Source organism: Spermophilus citellus, assembly GCF_964194105.1.
Source record: "Spermophilus citellus genome assembly, chromosome: 8".
Taxonomy (NCBI): Eukaryota; Metazoa; Chordata; class Mammalia; order Rodentia; family Sciuridae; genus Spermophilus; species Spermophilus citellus.
In genome coordinates, this window is record NC_138189.1 from 18945407 (window position 1) to 18965980 (window position 20574).

At 50.1% G+C, this 20574-nt stretch overlaps 1 protein-coding gene across 2 annotated transcripts in view; it reads right to left on the reverse strand.

The window, feature by feature from the left end:
• The window catches only part of CCDC149 (coiled-coil domain containing 149), a 98690-nt gene that overhangs the window by 40607 nt on the left and 37509 nt on the right, over positions 1-20574 (reverse strand). For both annotated transcript variants that reach the window (XM_081303151.1, XM_081303150.1), the window contains exon 4: positions 5287-5394. In XM_081303151.1, the coding sequence (XP_081159277.1) occupies positions 5287-5394 (108 nt within the window). The remainder of the gene's footprint in view (positions 1-5286; positions 5395-20574) is intronic.

Below are 20574 nucleotides of genomic sequence, written 5' to 3' on the forward strand. Positions count from 1 at the left end.
TCTCAGCCAGGACAGGCTCAGGGAGGCTCTCTGAGGGCCAAGTGCCTCTGATTCTCCTGACCAGGAAACATCAGGGAGTGCTGAGCTCCTGCGCCTGCTGCTGATCTGGCCGAGCCTCGCCCAGGGATCAGGACCAGGAACCCAGGCAGGGCAAGATGTGAGGTCTGGTGTGGCGGAGGCCCCCGACTCCCGCAGTGCTGTGTGAGTAGCTCTGTAATGCCCGGGCGGGGGCTTCTCATCCTGTGCCCTCTCCCCGGGATGAGCTCCTGTCCCTCCTCCAGGACCATGACAAATATCCACAGCTGAGCAACCTTTTTTTTAAGGGTGTATCCTTTAATGAGTCACCTGCAGGCTGATGGCCTGTCTTTATTGGCTGGTGGCTTTGACTCCTTGGTCTGCTCGTCAAATCCATCCAGAAGTCCATGTCAACAGAGGCTGGTCACAGAAGGCTCTGTCACTGACGATGCCAACCCTGGATGAAGCAGAGGTGTTAAGACCGTCACCTGCTGCCACCTAAAGCTCATTGTTAAGGGCAAAGCCCGGGCTGATGTCACCTTGCTCACTTTAAGTCTGTGGTGGGGACCCAGGACATGGGAAAGCGTGATGTTGGAGGAGCAGTGACCCGGCTGGGCTTCCCGGGCTTCGTCGCAGGTGTGTGGCTGGACACGTCGTCCTCTCGAACGGAGGCCACTGTGGGTCCTGTGGGGGCTGCCCTCCTCCAGGGCACAGCCATGACCACCTGGGAGGGTCCTCACCCCAGTGCTGTTTCGACTGGAGCACAAGGAAACAGGTGGCGGCCAGGAGGGACGACCTTCAGGCTCCGTGGAGCTCTGTACTGGAGGCTTCTGGGCCACCAGGGGCCTGTGTGGCACTAAGGGCAGCAGTGACACTGATCCTGCCAGACGCTCACCCAGGGCAGGCACCTGCCGCCTTTCACCAACAGCGGCCCCCGTCCAGCCAGGACACCCCACTGGTCTTCCCAGCAGAGCCGCCGTCCCATGATTCTGTGCGTCTTGTCTCCTGCTGTCTGTCCCCCGCCTCCTGGGCGGACAGCGGATCCCACCGTGGTGGAGCGGTGTTTGTGCTGGCTTCAGAACTTGTGCACAGAAAACGACAGCGGCCGCAGCTTCCCACCCCAGAGGCCGGTTCACTAGCGCCCCTCCTGGGTCCGGGACCCGGCTGACCTCTGCTGGCTCTATTGTCCCTCGACTCCCAGAGGCCTCTGCCTTCCTCCTGTCCACCTCCCTGAACCCACTCTGCTCCCGAGGCCCGATGGGGAGGCAGGCGGCCCTGGGGCGGGAGAGGGTCCCTCTGGGACCTGAAGCCCCTGTTGGTCCTTATTTGTCACACGCTGACCCAGTGATTGTCGGGGCCACCCAGGCCCTGGACAGCTTCTCCTGGTGGTTGACGGCGTCGCCATCTCTCCCTTCCCCAGGGGGCTCTTTCCTCTGGGCCTTGAAGACCGGGGATGAAGGCAGGGGTGGAATCTGACGGGTCCCTTCCTTGCACCTCTCATCTGGTTTGGGCTGGGTCCGTGGTGGCCCGGGAGCCTGAGAAGTTCCTGGGCGCTGGGTGGGGGGACTGCTGGTGTGGGTGGATCAGGTCGCTCTCCGGGGCGCAGGAAGCCCGGCCCCACGGGGGGCCAAGCTGCTCCTAAGCCAGGTGGCAGCGAATCCCGGGGCTGCCGGGTGCCGAGGCTGCAGCTGGACCAGTGGAACAATCAGTCTCCCCTAAGACATCCAGGGAATCACTTCCCTCCACCTGGTTCCTTAACACAATGAACCAGAGTCGGGGCTCCCCGAAATGTGGCCCGGGGTCGGCAGTGACAGTGGCACTCGAGGTCAAGAGCTTCCCCTGGGATGGCCGCTCACACATGACCGCCCAGCTGTCTGGCTGCACCTGGAGCCGCGGTGGTGGCCGCGGGTCAGGGCTGAGCTGCAGGGAGCAGGCACCCGCTCTCTGCAGGGGCTCCCCAGGCCGCGCACCTTGGGCTGTTTCTCTGCTTCCCCAGGTCGCTCAGGACGCCTCGCCCGAGTGAGTGGCCGCGCTGACCAGGTGGCGGCAGCCTCTGCAGAGTCTGTGTCTCTTTCTCTTTCTTTCCTTGAACCCTTCGTTGAGCCTCTTCTTATCCGACTTGCTCACTTACTTCCATTCCTTCAATAAAGATCATGTCTCATGTTGAGAACGAGGATGCCCCTTCCCAGGGACACTGCAGTGTCCACCTAAGGTGGCCCTCAGCCTGAAAAGAGCTGACCCCTAGGGCTAGGGTGCCACACGGGTGCAGTGCAAGTGCAGGCAGAGCAGGACACGTGGGCATGCACAGGACTGGCACCTAAGAGCTGGCAAAGGCTCCCCTCGACCTGTGACCTGAGCGAGGAGCAGGAGCCTGCGGAGGAAGGCAAGGGGAAAAGCCATCTAGGCAGAGCAGACAGCAGGCTCAAAGGTCCTGTGGCAGATGGTGGCAGAGCAAAACATGGCTGCGACTAGCTTAGGTATGAGACGAGCCTGGTGAGGATGCGGCTGGAGCAGTCTGGTGAGACTGTGGAGGCCGGCACCCCAGGACGGAATGTGGAGGCCAGCACACCAGGCCGGGAGGTGGCCCAGACCTGGGAGACGATGGCAAGGTTGAAGCAGCCAGTGACATAACGAACCAGAAAAAACCTCCCAAGCCAAACCTCCAAAGGATCGGCCCATTCTCTGCCCTGCAGTCCCAGGGGCTGTGACCTGCTGTCACTGTCAAATGAGTCACCTGGCCTCATGGTGAGGACTGAGCTGGCCTGGGGGAGGCTGTCCATGACGCACAGGGCCTGAAAACAGCAGAGCCCTGGAATGTTAGAGGCCAAGGAGGAAGCAGACGAAGGCCTCGCGCTCTCTCTCGCGCTCTCCCTCGCTCTCTCTCTCTCTCTCTCTCTCTCTCTCTCTCTCTCTCTCTCTCTCTTTGGTGGGGGCTGGGGGCCGGGCTGAGCTCCTCTGGTTGAGTTCCGCTGGACACTGTCACATCTCCTGCACCTTCTGGCAGGCCAATGACTTCACAGGCCCTGGATATGAGTCACTCGACTCTGAGCCTCGGGGGAGAAAACAGTTGATGAATGTGTCCGGCCACTGAAACGAAGACTCAGGTCCCAAGCAAATGGTGACATTCAGACTGTGGCGAGGCGCAGAAGCTTAGTGTGCACACACGAGCATGCACACACACACACGCATGTCCCCCCTTTCTTTCCTTGAACACCAGCTGCCGATGTCAATTCCTAAACTTTCACTCACTTAAAAGGCAAAAAGATTGAGTGACCAAAAGGCAGGAGGGCATTCAGGAAAGTTGAAGCACGGCGTCACCACCCCCAGTGGAGGAAACAGGACAAGAACCCGCCAACAAGGAAGAGCCATGAACCTCCAGATCACGCCTCCCAGCAGCCTGAGGATGTCCCCGAAACACCGCAAGCATTTTCATGAGCTTAGAGAAAGCTGCACACATTTCACTTCATTCTCTATAAAACCTCGCCCTGTGTTATCACTGGAGGAAGGGACTAAGAAGGTCTGGTCTCTAATTAGTGACCAAACACCTGGGTGACAGAGCTTGAATCCTGTAACGATGACTAAAACTACACATGAGGCCTGATTAGCTTGTCCAGTGTTAATTAGAACCTTTCCTGGGTGTTCTCTCTACCCCCTATTTCATGGCCAAGAATAGTAGAGCCTAATTTCTCAAATTTATATGAAATCCAAAAGGTTTTCTAAAACCTTAATTTAAAAAAAAATTTTAAAAATGAAGGCAGACAGAGTAGAGAAAAGGCTATGTAACAAAGGTTCTAAGCCCATTTGCTGTTACTGTAACAAAATAGCTGAGGCTAGGTATATTACAAAGAGGTTCTGCAGGACTGATTGGTTCTGTCAAGGGCCAGAACATGGCAGGATGGTGTGACAGGGATGGGTGGTCTGTGCCCAAGAGCTCAGGCAGCCAAGAGGAAGCCTATCCAGAAAGGAGCAAGTTTGCTCTTTTATAACAAGTGGCTGTTCTGGGAACTGACACACTCCAGGATACCAGCGTCAGTCCCTTCCTGAGGGTGGTCATGAAGTGACTACCTTCTATTAGCCCCATATTTTAAAGGTCCCAGCACCTTTTGATACTGTTACACTGGAGACCAAACTTCCAAAAATATAACCCTTTGGGACCAGCCATCTCCAGAGTGCACACCATCCCAGCTGAAGGTCTGTCCTCAGATCTGGCCTTTGATGCAGCAGAAGGCAGAGTCCCCTCTGACCTCGTGTTGTAGAAGAGGTCTCTCCCAGACAACTGTCCCAGACAACACTGTCATTTCTTTTTTTAAGTGACCATGTTGCAAAATGGGGCCTTCCAACAACCAACAACTCCCAGCAAAAGCAGTCACCATCATTTGTCCATGAATTTGGTGACATCCAGAAAACACTTCCCCAGGAAAGCTGCCCTGAACACACACACACAATATGTGGTTTGTGTGTGTGTACGTGTGTGTGTGTGTGGCGGGGTGTTTGTTTTTTGTTTTGTTTTGGTTTTGAGTCAAAACCCAATGCCATCTCCATTGCAAAAATCTGCCTCTGGCAAGAAGTTGAAAATAAATCTATCTTGGCAAAACAGGAAATTATTTGGGGGGACAAAATTAAACTTGGGTAGTTTTTCTTTCCTTTCCCGATTGTACTTTTGTTCACGGCTTCAGCGGGAGAAAGAGAGAGTATGCACATCGAGCTTGGAGTTTATGAGTTCATATTTTATAATTAACGTTGCCAACAGGGGAGTCTGATTAATACCAGGCAGTGGATTTTGAGCAATGTTCCATACAAATTGCCAAATTTAGCAATAAAATAAATTGGTTATGTGAACATAATTAGTAGGATGACTACTTAAAATTCAAAACTGAATGTGAATAATTCCAAATCATCTGAGCCACAAATCCATTATTTGTACAGAAGGGGAAAGTATAGCATTTGGGTTTTATTTTGCCCTCAACCACAATGCTCTCCACCACCAAGCTGAGCATAATGAAACCCCTGCACCCAGTTGTAACAATGTTTTGGAGCAACCCAGAAACACATGTGTTGGCAGGTGTGCCCACACACACACACACACACACACACACACACACACAGCAATGCAATAAAGATTAGAAATGCTAAACTGAATTTTCTTTGCAAATGTCAAAATCTATCACAAAATTTCCAGCCATGGTGCATTACATTTTTCCGACATGCTATACATAACCTCTAGAGCGCAATCACACAGTAGAGTTCTTTGCCTGTAAATAGTCACGGTACCTTATTGTCACCCTGGACCTCTCCAAGCCTTTGCTGAAGTTCTTTAATTTCTTCTCCCAGATGTTTGTTTCGGTCCTGAGAATCTCTCAGTAGTTGTGCAAGATTAGCCTGGAAATATCAACGCATCAGGAAACACGATCAGAAACAGAGCACTGGATAAATGCGGGGCTTGGTGGGGCCTACTAATGCTGGTGTCTGAGCCGGGCAGAACCCCACAAAGCCCCTTAGAGCACACACCCATCAACAGAGCAGCTGTGCAAATCACACCACTGCAGGTGAGGCCGCTTTGAGCCTCCTACTGGAGAGGTCCTCTGTCTGCAGAATGGACAGCGTCCACCAGTCAGTTGTATATGACTGTTTCAAGAATTTTCTAAGAGCTCATCATGAAAATACCCAGCTTGAAAGTGGACAGAATCCAATCCTATACTTTGGGCCACACAAGAGAGGGGAAGTCTCATTTTCTGATTCAGGTAAGTTTGTCCACCCTTTTAAATGTGTCTTGGTTAATGAGCTTTGCTTTGCTAAAAGTACACAGAATGTGGATCTCGATTTTAGGAGGCAGCCCAAGAGGTCATGACGGGTGACAGCTTCTGAAATCAGGACCCCGAGGTGACTCTTCAGTCCTGGGCTGATTCCCCTCCCTGTCCCCTCGTTGTAGCTCCAGGGAAGCCATAGCCAGGACCCTTGCTTCCATGCCCGTGTCCAGGACGCCACGCCTCTCTTGAGCTGCACTCTGTGGCCATGTGGGAGGCCCTGCCAGCCAGTTGCCCCCTCCATGCACTTTCACCCCCTCCCAGACTGCCCGCCGTGGCCTCTTCCAGGTTCCCTGGAGCTCCTGGCCACCCACTAGCTACCTGCTTCCATCCACGGCAGCTTTCAACGGCCACTGTGGCTCGTGGCTCGCTCTCGTGGCTTTTTGTTCTACAGGACACTCTTCTTTTTGCGAGGGCGGCCTGCCCCACCTCTCACCTTGCCGATCATGTTCCTTCTCAGCTTTAGCAAGGACACCACCAGCAAAAAGCCGAGTGTTCCCCTCCTCGGCTCCACGTGTGGCTCCCTATAGGACCTGCGTATGAGCAGGTGTCCTAAAGACTCGGGTGAAGAAGGAAGGGGACAGGAGCCAGCCTGCCTCAGGCCTGGGTGGGGGACTGCAGAGAGGGCTGAATAGATTCCCTTCACGTTGCATCTGAAGAAACCAAATCCATGACGCTGGGAGACCAAGCCAGAGGAGGTGGCTGCGTCTCCAATGACGTCGATGTCAGGTCTTCAGGGAGTGCAGGGTTATGGAGGCAGTATGAGAGAAGAAGGGGCACAGGCCTGGCCTCACCTGGCTCCCCCTCCACGGCCTTGGGAGGGATGTCCTGCTGCCTCTGCCCTCGGGGTCCCCTGCCTCCCCCACGCTCTCCTCCCTTGGAGTCAGGCCTGACCCCATCTCAGCATGGTGACATCCTCTGTCCTCTCCCAGGATGGGGATCGCCCTCACAGCCCACCTGCTCATTCCCTGACACCTTCAGGATGCTGCTCAGAAGTCACCGCCCAACACGGGCCACCTGGGCCACTCAGTTGAGTACCGCGACCTTCCCCGGGGCCGTCCTTTGTCCCAGAGGCCTGCCATCTCCTGACGCGCCGTGTGATCTACTTCGGGGTTTTTTGCCTACTGTCTATGCCCTGCCCAGCTCCCTGCTAAACAGAAGTTCCACGAGGGCAAGGAACTGTGTTCTCTGCTGCCCTCTCCCCAGCGCCCAGTGGATGCCCTGTCGGAGGGTCAGGAAGCCGAGTCTGGAGGCTGCTATGTCCTCAGCCCAGGGAGGGATGGCGAACAAGGACACCAAGGGCCAAGAGTCGAAGCCAGGGCCCGGCCCGAGTCTTAGCTGGAAAACACAGTCGTCCCCATGGGTGGGATTTGGCTCGGGTGCCTCTCTTAGCTGGAGCATTTCTTAGCAACACAGGCTAATCTTGCACCCCCATTTTTACAAAATGCATATCTTACACTATTTGAGTTCTAATTTTCCCAGATCACTCTTATGAGACAAAACGTTGGTGAGGGGCTGGGGATGTGGCTCAAGCAGTAGCGCACTCGCCTGGGCACTCGCCTGGCATGAGCTGGGAGCTGGGTTTGATCCTCAGCACCACATAAAATAAAATAAAGATGTTGTGTCCACCGAAAACTGAAAAGGAAATATTAAAAAATTCTCTCTCTTTCTAAAAAAAAAAAAAAAGAGAGAAAAAAAAGTTGGTGAAACAGGAGGACAATTAATTCCCATTTCATAGTAGGAAGCAGAGGACCAAGAGCCACCGTGACGGGCGGCGTGTGGAAACTTCTCTGGGTAGACCAGATAGACTCTCACTGGGCTGGGCCACCTGGCCCAAGGTCCGAACCCTTGAGTGTCCTCACCTGTGAAACAGCGAAGAACACACATGTGACCGTCTTGTCACTTCAGTGCTTGGCATACAGTAGGTGCTGGTTAAAGCCTGATCACCCCCTTGACTGAGGCCCTTCAGGAGCTCCAACAAGTACCTGGCAGACAGCTGTGGGGAAGCAGCTGGTGCCTCCTTGGACACACTGGCTGCCTGTGGCCTGCCCTCCCTGCTCATTAGCCACTCACTTATTTACACAACAAGGGTTCACTGAGCATCTCTTGAGCACCAAGCAATGTACTAGATCTGGAGAGAGAGCACCGAGCAATGCAGACGAAACCCCTGGCCCTTGTCAACGTGCACCTGATTAATGACATTAAATTAGGATAAATAAAGACAGCATGTTGCATATTAAGTGCCCCAAAGAAAAACAAAGCCGGCGGAGAGAGGGGAGAGGGGGCCACACTGAAACCGAGACTCGACCAAGAGAGCACAAGCCTCGTGGGCACCCAGGACAACATTCCAGGCAGGGGAAGGGCCACCTGGCTTCCGTCTCCCCCTCCCCATTGCACCTCAAGCTTCCATTTGAAGGAACCATCCCAGGCCGCAGCGGAGTCCTGACTGGCCTCCCGGTCACTTCCCTCCCACTCACGGCTCTCTTCCCTGAGCTCAAAGTCTCACCAGCAAGTGGCCTCAGCCTCTCTCCCACAGCACTCCAGACGTCCCCAGATGTGAGCTCACTGTCCTCTCCTGCGCGAGCAAACACACTCCCTCACCACTAGGACAGGTCACCAGACAGGAGGGACTGTCCCGGGGAGGAGCCACCGTGAGCTGGCTCTGTCCAGGGCCAGCTGCCACCTGCAGTCAGGAAGACCTCAGCATCGTCACCTGGAGGAGACTGCAAAATCCACCCCTCTCCCCAGGAGGCTTCTCCTCAACAGTGGGAAGGATCCGGAGAAAAGAAAAAAAATACTAATAAAGGACAAAAAATAAACAATAAAGAAGTCGAGAGCTCCCCTAACCTCCCCTTTTTGAATCAGTAACGGCCTGTGCCCCTCGGGCCTAGGAGAAGACCCTGCACTCACGACTCTAAGTACAGTAGCTAACCCCAAATAGCTCAGCCCATCAGTGGTAAAAGACCCCATCCCTTCCTCTAATCCATCACTGATGGAGACTTTTGTAAAATGCAATAAACACGAATTACTAGGAAAATGAATTTAAGAAGACATCAAGATAAAACTTCAAGTGTTTATTGTTGGATTCAAAAGACATAAAAGCATGCTGTCAGATTGCTAGAAAAGCCTCTGAACACCGACTCTCAGTTTCTGCACCATCTTATCAAAAACCAGAAACAATTAGGTTGCAGTCTGCCTTGGTCCGTGGGCCTCCCTTTGAAAAGCATTGAGTTGAAGGATGCTCCCAGGTATCTAGATACTAAATCAGAACAGGTGTCTGCATAAACAGCAGTGGAAGATTCCAGAGAAACCTGGGGCAGAGGCCTGGCTGCTTCAGGAAACAGCAAGTTGGAAACCCCACAGTGATGATCGAACGTTATGTACTCTGCAGCCTGGCCGAAAAGAACTCTACCAAAGTCGAGTCAGGCATTTCTTTCTCTTTTTTTGGTACTGGGGATTGAACTCGAGGTGCTTAACCATGGAGCCACATCCCCAGCCTTTTTTTTATATTTTATTTAGAGACAGGGTCTCACTGAATTGCTCAGGGCCTCACTAAGTTGCAGAGGCTGGCTTTGAACTTGCAATCCTCCTGCCTCAGCCTCCTGAGCCACCAGGATTACAGGCACACATCATCTCACCTGGTTAAAGTCAGGCATTTCTATATTATCCACTAAATAATGTTCAATTAAAACCCCAGGGGGTGGGTAGCCCAGTGGTAGAGCACTTACCTACCACAGGTGAGGCACTGGATTCGATCCTCAGCACCACATAAAAATAAATAAATAAAATAAAGGTATGAAAAAGATAAATCCCTCTGCCTCCAAGTCAGTTCATCTCAATCTTCCCCCTACCCCCACCCCCATTTTAAACTTGACCCTGGGATATAATGCGATGGGGGAGGAGCCACTACCTTAAAGCAGGTGACTGTAATTTTCTTTTACATTTAACAGACTGGATTACCTGTCAACACACAATTCTTTTCTATTCAACCCGTCCACCTCCTCAACTCCAAAACAATAACTCTGAAAACTAGAAAATGACTATTCTGATATGGTACCTAATTCCTTGACATACACCTTAAAGAACAAAAGAAGAAAAGAATAAAGAAAGAAAGAAAAGCCGTACATTTCAAAGCACTCAGAGTAGAGGAGGAAAGTTCACACAATTCTTCTGACCAAAAATAACACCCGTGACTCACACACTCTCACTCCAGCCATCCATCAAACCAATGCACGGCGCCTGCTTATAATTTATCAGCTATGCAGAGCGTTTTGTCTCCGTGTTATTGAGAAGGACTCGGTGACCATCAGTTTAGAACAGCAGCACCGTGCAGGGGAGATGTCGGGAGGAGTGGCAGGAGTCTAGGAAGGGTTTCCCGGGGAAGGCAGCAGCACCAGGGATTATTTCCTCCCCATCTCTGGGGCAGAGGTCGGCATCGATAGCAAAACATGCCATGATCCACAAAGAGGCCTCTTGAACATTCAGATCCAGCCAGGGCCAACATTAAAGGTTGATATTTTCGCCCTGATAATAGAGGCATGCAAATATAGCAGAGTCGACTAGAGAATCCAAACATGTAAGTCACTCTTTCTAGCCAGGGGTTTGTCGATTACAATTGTGCTGGGGAAGGGAGAGGGGGGTTTGGTGGACACAGAGTGGGGCCTCGGGCTGTGCTCTCTGAACATCTCCTCCGACCTGGAGCAGCTGGACCCCTCCCACAGGGAGGTGTGCCACAGCCGCTCACCAAAACCAGTTCCTACCGTGGGAAGCGGGGTGCCTGGAATGCTCTCTGCACAGGAGTGACAACCACACATCCTGACAGGTGGAGGGAAGCAGAGCCTGGGGATGAGGGAGCAGTGGCTCCTGCCCCCAACCTCTAGGCAATGTCTGTGCAGAGAGTCTCACTGGGCAAATTAGTCCACCTCTCTGAAATTCCCGCTGCAGGGTAAACTCCAGCTCTTGCTCTACCACCCCTCCAGTTCCCCTACAAGTGGCACAAAATATGTTAGAACAGTTTGTACCATAGATGCCATATGATTTTTTTTATTCTATAAAATGTTTTTTAGAAGAGTGTATTCTGACATATTGTATATGCATGGAGTATAACTTCCCATTTTTGTAGTTGTACAATATGTGGAGTTAGCCTAGTCTTGCATTCGTATATGAACATAGGAAATTTATGTCTGATTCATTCTACTGTCTTTCCCATTCCCAACTCCCCTTCCCTTCATTCCCCTGGGTCTAATCCAGTGAACCTCTATTCTTCCCTCCCCGCCCCATTGTTATACGACAGTATCCGCATATCTGAGAGAACATTTGGCCTTTGGTTTCTTTGAGGATTGGCTTATTCACTTAGCATGATAGTCTCCAGTTCCATCCATTTACAGGCAAATGCCATAATCTCATTCTTTTTTATGTGTATGTACCACATTTTCTTTATCCATTCATCTGTTGAAGGGCACCTTGGTGAGTTCCATACCTTGCCTATTGTGAATTGAGTTGCTCTAGACATTGATGAGATGCCACATGATTTTTACACTTATAAGAAATGATGGGCAACTTTTAAATATAATTATCATCATATTTGGCATTGACCATGGCTATTAAGGATTCCTATCTCAATGGTTAGGGAACAGACACTGGCTCATAAGAGGAGATTTCAGGATACTAGCTGTAAGAGACAGCCCTAAATGTTTCACATGGGGAGATAAGGACCTACTAAATTTCATTTCTGTGCCTGCTGTTAAAAATGAAAAGATGGACAAGAGGGACATCAGGATAGGCCCCCCCAAATTATACACTATTACCATCTAGTTTTCCATTGCTGTAACCAAAGTATCAGGCAAGGCCAGCTGAAAGGAGGAAAAGTGTAGCTACTTTGGCTCAAGATTTAATGGGTTCGGTGCACGGCTGGCCATCACCATTGCTTGGGGCCCCAGGGGGGCAGAACATCATGGCAAGGACTGGGGGAGGAAAGTGCTGAGCTCCTGGTGGCCAGGAGGCAGACGGGGCCCAGGGGAGATGAGCTCTTCCAGGACAGGCCCCACTGGCCTTCAGGGGCCACCAGTCTGTGCATTCAAACTGGGATGGATTAATTAGGTTGTGGGTCTCCCAATCGGATCATTTCACCTCTGAACATTCCTGCAAGAACACAGGAGCTTTGGGAGGACACCTCACATCCAAACCAGAACACGGCCATAGTATTACTGTGAGCTGAAGGTGGCCACTGACTGACAGATCCAGGAAGAGCTCTACACACCCTCTTTTCTGCCTAAAACTGGAGCATAAACTTCCTATTGTGAAAATGTCCCTCTGTCCAGTGCCTAGAAAGACTGCTTGCCAGAGACGGAGGGTTAGAGTAGACACAAGGGGAACTTTCATAAACATTACTAACGTAACCCTTAGTTCTCATAATTTTTTTTTCCAATATGTTTCTAGTCACTTTCCCACAATTAGTCCCCAAAGCCCAAATTACCTGTCTTTTTTTAAGACGGTGATATTAGCTCCACGTCTAGCACTTCTTTGAGTTTTACTTCTTTTCAGCAAACTCCCATTGGACATAAAATATTAATAAAATTGTGTGCTTTTATCCCTCCTGGGCTCTGTCTTTTGTTATTTAAATTTGCAGGCTGCCATCACCAAACCTAAGAGGGCGGGGTGGGGAGAAGCTCAGCCTCCCCAGCAGAGAAAAACAGAGCAGGTGGAGATGAGGCTTCTGACCTTGCACTCTTCCAGACACTGGGAACAGGAGTCTGGCAGAAGGGACACAGGTTCTCACCTGAGTCCTTACACAGTTCAGACCAAGGCTGGGAGAAGAAAGGAACAATCCCCCAGTCATCCTGAATCTTTGGAATTTATTAGATGTAACCCAACCATGGAAAAAATTATCCCACATCACAACATAAAACGAGACCGACCACAAATTCCTGTAACATGCCTCTCAATCTGCAGACTTACAAATCAGAAAGGGAACTAAAAAATGAGAAAGAGAGAAAAAAAACAAGACAAGCAAACCCCTCGATCTAGGCACTTCCTCAAGAAGAATCAGGAAAAAAGAGAGAGAGAGACCACAGATTTAGCAAATGCTGCTCAACTACTTGGTATTAAAAAGGTTGACAACCTGGCCTCTTAAATCCACACCTTCAACAGGGCAAAGCACTACTAGATTAAGCAAGAATGCATTAAAAAAATGTCTGATGATACATGGAGTCTTCTTGAAAGGTGTGATTGATAGCAAATTTAATTGCAGTGTCTCCTCGGCTGCTTCGGTCTGACGGTGAGTCCCAAGTGAACAGCAGTTGGGCGGAGCTTGCTTCGCTGAGCAAGGGCCCCCCATTCACAGCAACTGCCCAAACGAGGACCCCTCTGCTGCAAGGACAGCTTTCTTATTTACCAAAGACCACACAGGGAGCTTGTGTTGTGCATGGCTGTTGGCGGTGGCAGGAACCATCAGCAGCCCACCCCTCTCTCTCAGAACACACATTTGCTAATGAATGCATTGGCAGTTTCCCCCCTTTGGTGGTGTAGGGGATGCTATTTAGATAAATGTTAGCTTAATTCTGGTCATTATGATCCAGCTTCTGCAACTTACCGGCTCTCAGCAACTCCCTTGATAGCTCCCAAGTTCTCCAGACTTTGTGAGCTCAAATTTCCTCATATTAAACTGGGGGCCGGGGCGGGGGGGGGGGGGGGGTTGCTCCTGCTTCCCTTACAAAATCATCGCCAGGATCCAAATGGCTTATGGGAAGGTGCACTGGTGCTCAGACTGAAGTTGGCGTCGATATGATTTGGGGGGGCTCTGAGCAGCCGAACCTCAGATTTCCCTGGTGTCACGGTTAAGTCGTGTCTTTCAAAGTGTTGCGAAAAGATCCATCTCAAAGCACTAGAGGTCTTTGAAGGTAGTTTAGGTTCTGAGCATCAAACCAGGACACATATACAAAGTCACTCTGATTCGCAGTCACGGGGGACGGAAATACGCTTGGCCAAGAAGACCTTTCTACCCCAATAAAAGGCTCCCTCGCATCCCAGAGGGCCACTGTGTATCCTGCTGTCTCCAGGGTTGTCAACTTGTGCATGTCAAGGAAGCAAGACGCCCTCCTGGAGGGGAGGCGACGCGCCCCCTGGTACAGCCACTCAAATTCAAGTGGGGACAAGACAAAGACCTTCAAGAGGCGTTTGTTCCTTCAAGGAGGAGTTTGCAGAGGGAAAATGTGCCACTGTGACCAGAAAGGACCCAACTCCTGAGAAGATTAGCCCAAGACAGTTTCACCCCCTTTGTGGAGCTGCTTGTTCAGCAAAAGAAAAACATTTGAAGGGTCGTTTGTGATCTCGGGGTGATCTCTGGCGGCAGCACACAGGGGCGCGCCAAGCGCGGTTCTGCCTGGAGTGACGAGGAGACGTTTTCATTTCAGTGTCCCCTGAGAGGCTATTAGTGCCATCGCTGTTGTCACGATTCCTTCACAGCTTCTTTACTGGATGATTTGCCATTGGAAATTGAGTTGTTTTAAAAAAGGATTCCAAGCTCCCAAAGAAAGCCCGGCAACTGCATTTCTATAACTATAAACATTAAAGTTCTAGTCTGTCCCCTGAGGAGATTTTAAAAAGCAGGAAAAGAAAGTCACGGCCAGATCCTGGTGGCCGCAGGAAGGAAGATGGGCCCAGCGTGGGATCCCCAGCTGGTCTGTGGGTCTCCAGTGTTCCTAAGTGGACAGGGCATTTAATTTGGAGGCTTCCGGAATGGCTGGATTGATGGTTGACTATGCTTCCTCCCCATTCCATTGTTCTCTGCATCAAAGAACCCCAAACCTGACCTGGATGCCAGACTGCATGTGGGTGGGCTTGAGTTCTAGTCCTGCTGCTAGCCTACTGTGTCCTGCTAGCCTACTGTGTGAGCTTGGGTAAGGCACAGGAAAAGATCTTGCACATCCAGTATTCACCAAGCACTCACTAACCACCAGGCAATGAGCATTGTAAATATTACCAGTTCCTAAGAGCTTTACGGATATGTTTCATTATCATGTCCATTTTGAAGTCCAGAGAGGTTCCACTGATTGCCCAAGATCACCCAGCCAGCAAGTGGGAGGGTTAAATTTGAATCCATGCAACTACATGCTAGAATCAAAGTCCTTGTCATTTACTGCCCCATGCGCTGTCCTGAGACTTCATGAGAGACACACTGTCACGTGGCTTCAGAAGAGAGTTGGGAGATTACAAACACACGGACATGCACATATACATGGTCTCTGAAAAGCACCACAAAGACTAAGAATGTAGTGCTGCTCCCATCTGTATGTGAGGAAAACCTCGCTACAGTCAGGACTCTACACGCAGTCCACAGGCTGCCGGGACCCTTGGATGGCCCGCAGGGGTCTGTGACTCCACGTAGCAGTAGGCAGATCTCTCCTGGTCATGGAGTCGCGCCTCGTCTAGAGCAAAGACCGGGGCTCTCAAGAGCTTCAAAGGCCTCTCTGTTTCATGAGAGTCAAGAGCCACCCAGACAGAGATGACAGAAAGACAGAGGGGCACCAAGGAGTGATCTCAGCCATTTCACCCTCCAAGTCAAGAAAAGAACCGGGAGGAACCAGGGCGGAGAGGTCACAGCCTCCTCCCGAGGCAAGCAACACCACTAGTTTCAAGGCAGCTGAGGGTGCTCGGTGGCATCTCCTCCTTCCCAACACGGGCATCCTGTGGCCTCCAGGTCACATCTGTTAGCCTGGCAGCTGGTTCTGTTCTAGATCCTCCCACTTATCCAAGGGGCATCTGCTTTGCAGCTGGGGAGGGGGGTTGGGCTGGTAAACATGTCACCAGCTGTTCTGCCTTTGGGATACGTATGTATTCTAAGTACATAAGGACAGCAGCCAGGCCAGCTGTGTGCGTCCACCTACTTCCAGCTGATGACACAGCTTAGAAAATAACTGCCTCTCCTTCCACGCCTGCACACGCACCCCACAGCTGCCTGCTTACGCACCCCACAGCTGCCTGCTTCTGGCTCAACAGAAAGTTCGCTGCACCCAGCACCTAAAAGTCTAATGCTAAGTTTTCTTCCCCAAACTAAGCTAATAAAGAGGACACCACTCACCAAAGACCAGCCGTGCCGAAATAAGTTAACAAAAAATAAAATTTAAGAAATGCCTTGGGCTGGGGTTGTGGCTCAGTGGTAGAGCGCTTGCCTAGTACGCGGGAGGCCCTGGGTTAGATCCCACAAAAAAATACTAAATAAAGGTATTGTGCCCATCTGTAACTAAAAATAATTTTTACAAATAAAAAAAAAGAAAAGGAGTATCTTAAAGGGGGGTGATTCTTATTCCTAATCCTAGGACGATGTCCCTACTACATATTAAGTACTGTCCCTGTTCCTTAGCCAGAATTCCCCCTCTACGTTTGGCTACAGTTCTTCCTCCTTTGCACCAATTGCTGTTTAACATCTAATATATTTTAATGACTTTGTTTCCTGTCTGATCACAGTGTCCCTCCTGGAGTCAGGAGGACTGTGCTATCGATCTCCTGAATCAGCACACCTCGGGGAATAATGGGGATCCTAATAAAATTTGCTGCCAGGGCAGGAGGCGTGAGTGACAGTGGATGACCAAGGACCGGCGACGGACCCAGGGCTCTGGGCTGGACTTCTTCCACTCTCATGTCCCTCCTGTCTAAACCAGCACTGGACACTCACAAAGTGCCCCCTGAGGGCTGACTGAGTCCCGTTGTCACCAGTAGGAGCTCTGAGCACACTGCAGGGCCCCACTCAGCTCCACTGCTAATGACCATGTCATTTCTGGTGTGTAACCTCCTGGACCTCCACGGGCACCCACTTCTTCTGGGTCAGCACTAATAATAACAGGACCTACCCCACACGGCTAGGTGGAATGAAATGAGATCAGCCTTGGCATCCACAAAACAGCAAGAGTAAACGGTAACACGGGCTGCGGTCAGAGAGCAGATGAGCAGGACACTTGTGCTTTGTCTGGCCCTGAAATCAGACTCTGGCCTGAGCATGGCCTGTGGGATCTCTCCTGAGACCCAGGGGCAGGCTGATTTTAGTGGAAAAAAAGGTGTGGGGTCTACAGCTCCAGGGTGGTTGGCAGCCACATTTCCCATTCTGAGGAGAAAGTGGGGCCATTCAAAGAAATGATGAGCCGGGCACGCTGGTGTGTGCCTGTAATCCCAATGATTCGGGAGGCTGAGGCAGGAGGATCGAAGATCAGAGGCTAGCCTCAGCAACTTAGCAAGACCCTGTCTCAAAATAAAAAGTAAAAAGAGCCGGAGATGTGGCTCTGTGGTTAAGTATCCCTGGGCTCAATTCCCTATACCAAAAAATAAAATAAATACATAAAGGATGATGGATGAAAACAGAGAGATGAGAGCAGAAGGGAGACTTGGAGACCTGAGCCCTGCCGTTCCTGCTCTTGAGGCCAGTACATGTCTGCCTCCCATGAAGGCTGCCCAACCAGCCCTTCTGAAGAACCTGCTCTTTGGCCCAAGTTACTTTGAGCCACAAGTGCAACCAAGAGGGTCCCTGCAAGGCCAGTATGTCTGACCAAGAGCCATGATGGACAGACCAACATGTAATATCCAATTGCTTACAGAGGGCTGATGGATTGCATATCACCTTCTGGGAAGTGTCTGTTCCGTTCCTTGGCCCATTTATTGATTGGTTATTTGTTTTATTGGTGTTGAGGTCTTTGAGTTCTTTCTATACCCTAGAGATTAGTGCTCTATCTGATGTGCAAGTGGTAAAAAATTGGTTCCCAATTAGTAGGCTCGCTATTCACCTCACTGATTGTTTCTTTTGCTGAGAAGAAGCTTTTTAGTTTGAATCCATCCCATTTATTGATTCTTGATTTTAAATCTTGTGCTACAGGAGTCTTATTAAGGAAGTTGGGGCCTAATCTGACATGATGGAGATTTGGGCCTACTCTTTCTTCTATGTGTGAAAAAATGTTCAACATCTCTAGCAATTAGAGCAATGCAAATCAAAACTACCATAGATTTCATTCCACTCCAGTCAGAATGGCAGCTATCAAGAATACAAACAATAAGTGTTGGCGAGAATGTGGGGAAAAAGGCACACTCATACACTACTTGTGGGACTGCAAATTGGTGCAGCCAATATAGAAGGCAGTATGGAGATTCCTTGGAAACCTGGGATTGGAACCACCTTTTGACCCAACTATCCTGCTCCTCAGTCTATACCCAAAGGAATTAAAAACAGCATACTACAGGGACATAGCCACATCAATGTTTATAGCAGCACAATTCACAATAGCTAAATTGTGGAACCAACCTAGATCCCTTCAATAGATGAATGGATAAAAAAAATGTGGTATCTATACACAATGGAATATTACTCAGCATTAAAATAGAATAAAATCATGGCATTTGCAGGTAAATGGATGGAGTTGGAGAAGATAATGCTAAGTGAAGTTAGCCAATCCCAAAAAAACAAGTGCCAAATGTTTTCTCTGATTCATAGTGGGATTGGGAGGGGGAGCATTGGAGGAAAGATGAACTCTAGATAGGGCAGAAGAGTGGGAGGGAAATGGAGGGAGCTTGGGGGTAGGAAAGATGTTGGAATGAGCTGGACATCACTACCCTAAGTCCATGTATGAAGACATGAATTGGTGTGAATCTACTTTGTGTACAACAGAGATATGAAAAATTGTGCTCTGTATGAGTAACATGAACTCTAATGCATTCTGCTATCATATCTAACAAATTAGAATTTAAAAAAAAAAAAGGGCTGATGAGAGGAAGAGGGTAATTAGCACGTGCCACTGCTCACCTGGGGTCAGGCACTGTGCCGAGAGCTAGGCCCGCGTCATCCCATCTGTCCCTTACAGCCTTCCATGCGGTGGGCACCATATTTGTCCCCATTTTATGAATGAGAAAGCTGAGACATGGACACCCAGAGGAGCCTCCCTAGGCCACACAGCTTGGAGGAAGTCCCTGCTGACCTCTGACAGCCCTTCCACCCCAGGTGACCAGTCTGAGCCAGGTGAGTGCTCCCTGCTGAAGGTCATTGACGGTCACTGGGCGCATTTCCTACCCTGGCCCAAGCAGGCTGGAGGCGAGGGCGGGGGTTTCTGTTCTGCTCAGGGGAACCAGCCAAGGAGGCAGCAGATTCTAAGAACAAGAGGACGCTGACCTGACCATTGCCAATGACTGAGCTGTGTCATAAAATACAGAATGCCCAGCTGAATTTGAATTCCAGATGGATGTAAAATATATTTTAGTGTAAGTATGTCCCCAACATGGCATGGCACACAATTTTATACTGAAAAGGTCTTCCCTGGCTATCTGGAATTCAGCTCTCCCTGGAAGCCCTGTATTTTTATTGCTAAATGTGGCACCACAGAGAAAACAGGGACTTGGCAAGTTCATGAGACTCCAGATCCTGCGGCCCCTGGAGCCTGCGCCATTTGGGAGCTTCTGTTTATGCAAGGCCATCGGTTTCTCTTGGGTTATGCAGTTTAGCATTTCTGTCACTTGCATCTCCAAACACCCTAGGTCACCTCGCCACTCGAAGGCTCCAACCAGGAAGAGGGAGCCCCACCTCCTGCCACTATGCCAAACCCTGAAGGGACAGAAACCAGATGCTGCACTAAAAACGACAATGGCAATGTTTGGGACCTTGTGCTTGTATTTTTGGAACTGCAGGAAGGCAGCCTGACAGACTTACTGGAATCCATCAGCTCCTCCTCAGTGTAAATGCTTTACTATAAAGTCACAGAACGTGAATTCACCTAAGACTGTCAGAATCCCTCATGAAAACCAGCCAACAGAAGTCACAGCGAAGATGACTCCTCTGAGCCAACAACTACACCAGCAACTCAGGAGTACAGACTTCAGGTTTAAACAGTAATGATGAATTTCCATGTGACTTTACTTAGGGGGAAAAAACATCAATTAACTCCACAGGAAAATTAGACTTTGGCTCAAATTGCTGAGGGCCATTGCCAAGTAGGAATGACGCATCAAAATTTCCTTGCTAGCGTACCCCATGTTAAATGGATTTCGCTGTTGACATTGCATGTCAGGTGACCTTGCTCAAGGACCAAGGCGGATCCGGGTTTAGAGCTGATCAGGTTTGAGGAAGTATCCCGGTCCTTGGGTTTAGGGCGTTCCCGGTTTAAGACAATAGGGGTTTTAGGGAAGTTGGAGGTTGAAGATTATTGTTGCCAGGATTAGAGTGTTCCTGCTGCTTGTTCCCATTGAGTTCTCGTGAGATTCAAATGGGATATTGGAAAAAAAGCCTGGTGGAGTAGGTGAATGGGGTGGAGGAGAACTGGGATTGCCCCAGAGCGTGTGTGGAGGCCGGTGTGAGTTCGGGAATAAAGAATTGCTGTTTGAATCTACAAGGTGTGTGGTGGCTCGTGATCTTGTGCCCAGCCAAGACATTGGCATTTTGGTGGCCCGTACGGGGAGTGTCTGAAACTTGGAGGTAAGTGAAATTCCTCGCCCCTGAGGGAAGGCGAGAGAATGGGTGACCATTTCAAAAAACAATGTGTTCTTGTTTTGATTTATTTTGTTTTTATTTCAAGTTGCCTGTTCCTAGAACTTTCTCAGGCAAACTGGGGAAAATGGTTGACTCAAGGTTTGAAGTTGTTCGCCTCCGAGGAAGAGAAATTGTTAGAGGAAGGAGGCACCCCAGTAAGACCAAGAACAGTTAGGGCATATGTTGATACAATACAAAAATGTAACCCATGGATTTTTAAAGAGGAGTTATTAAGTATATCAATGGGACCATCATGGTATC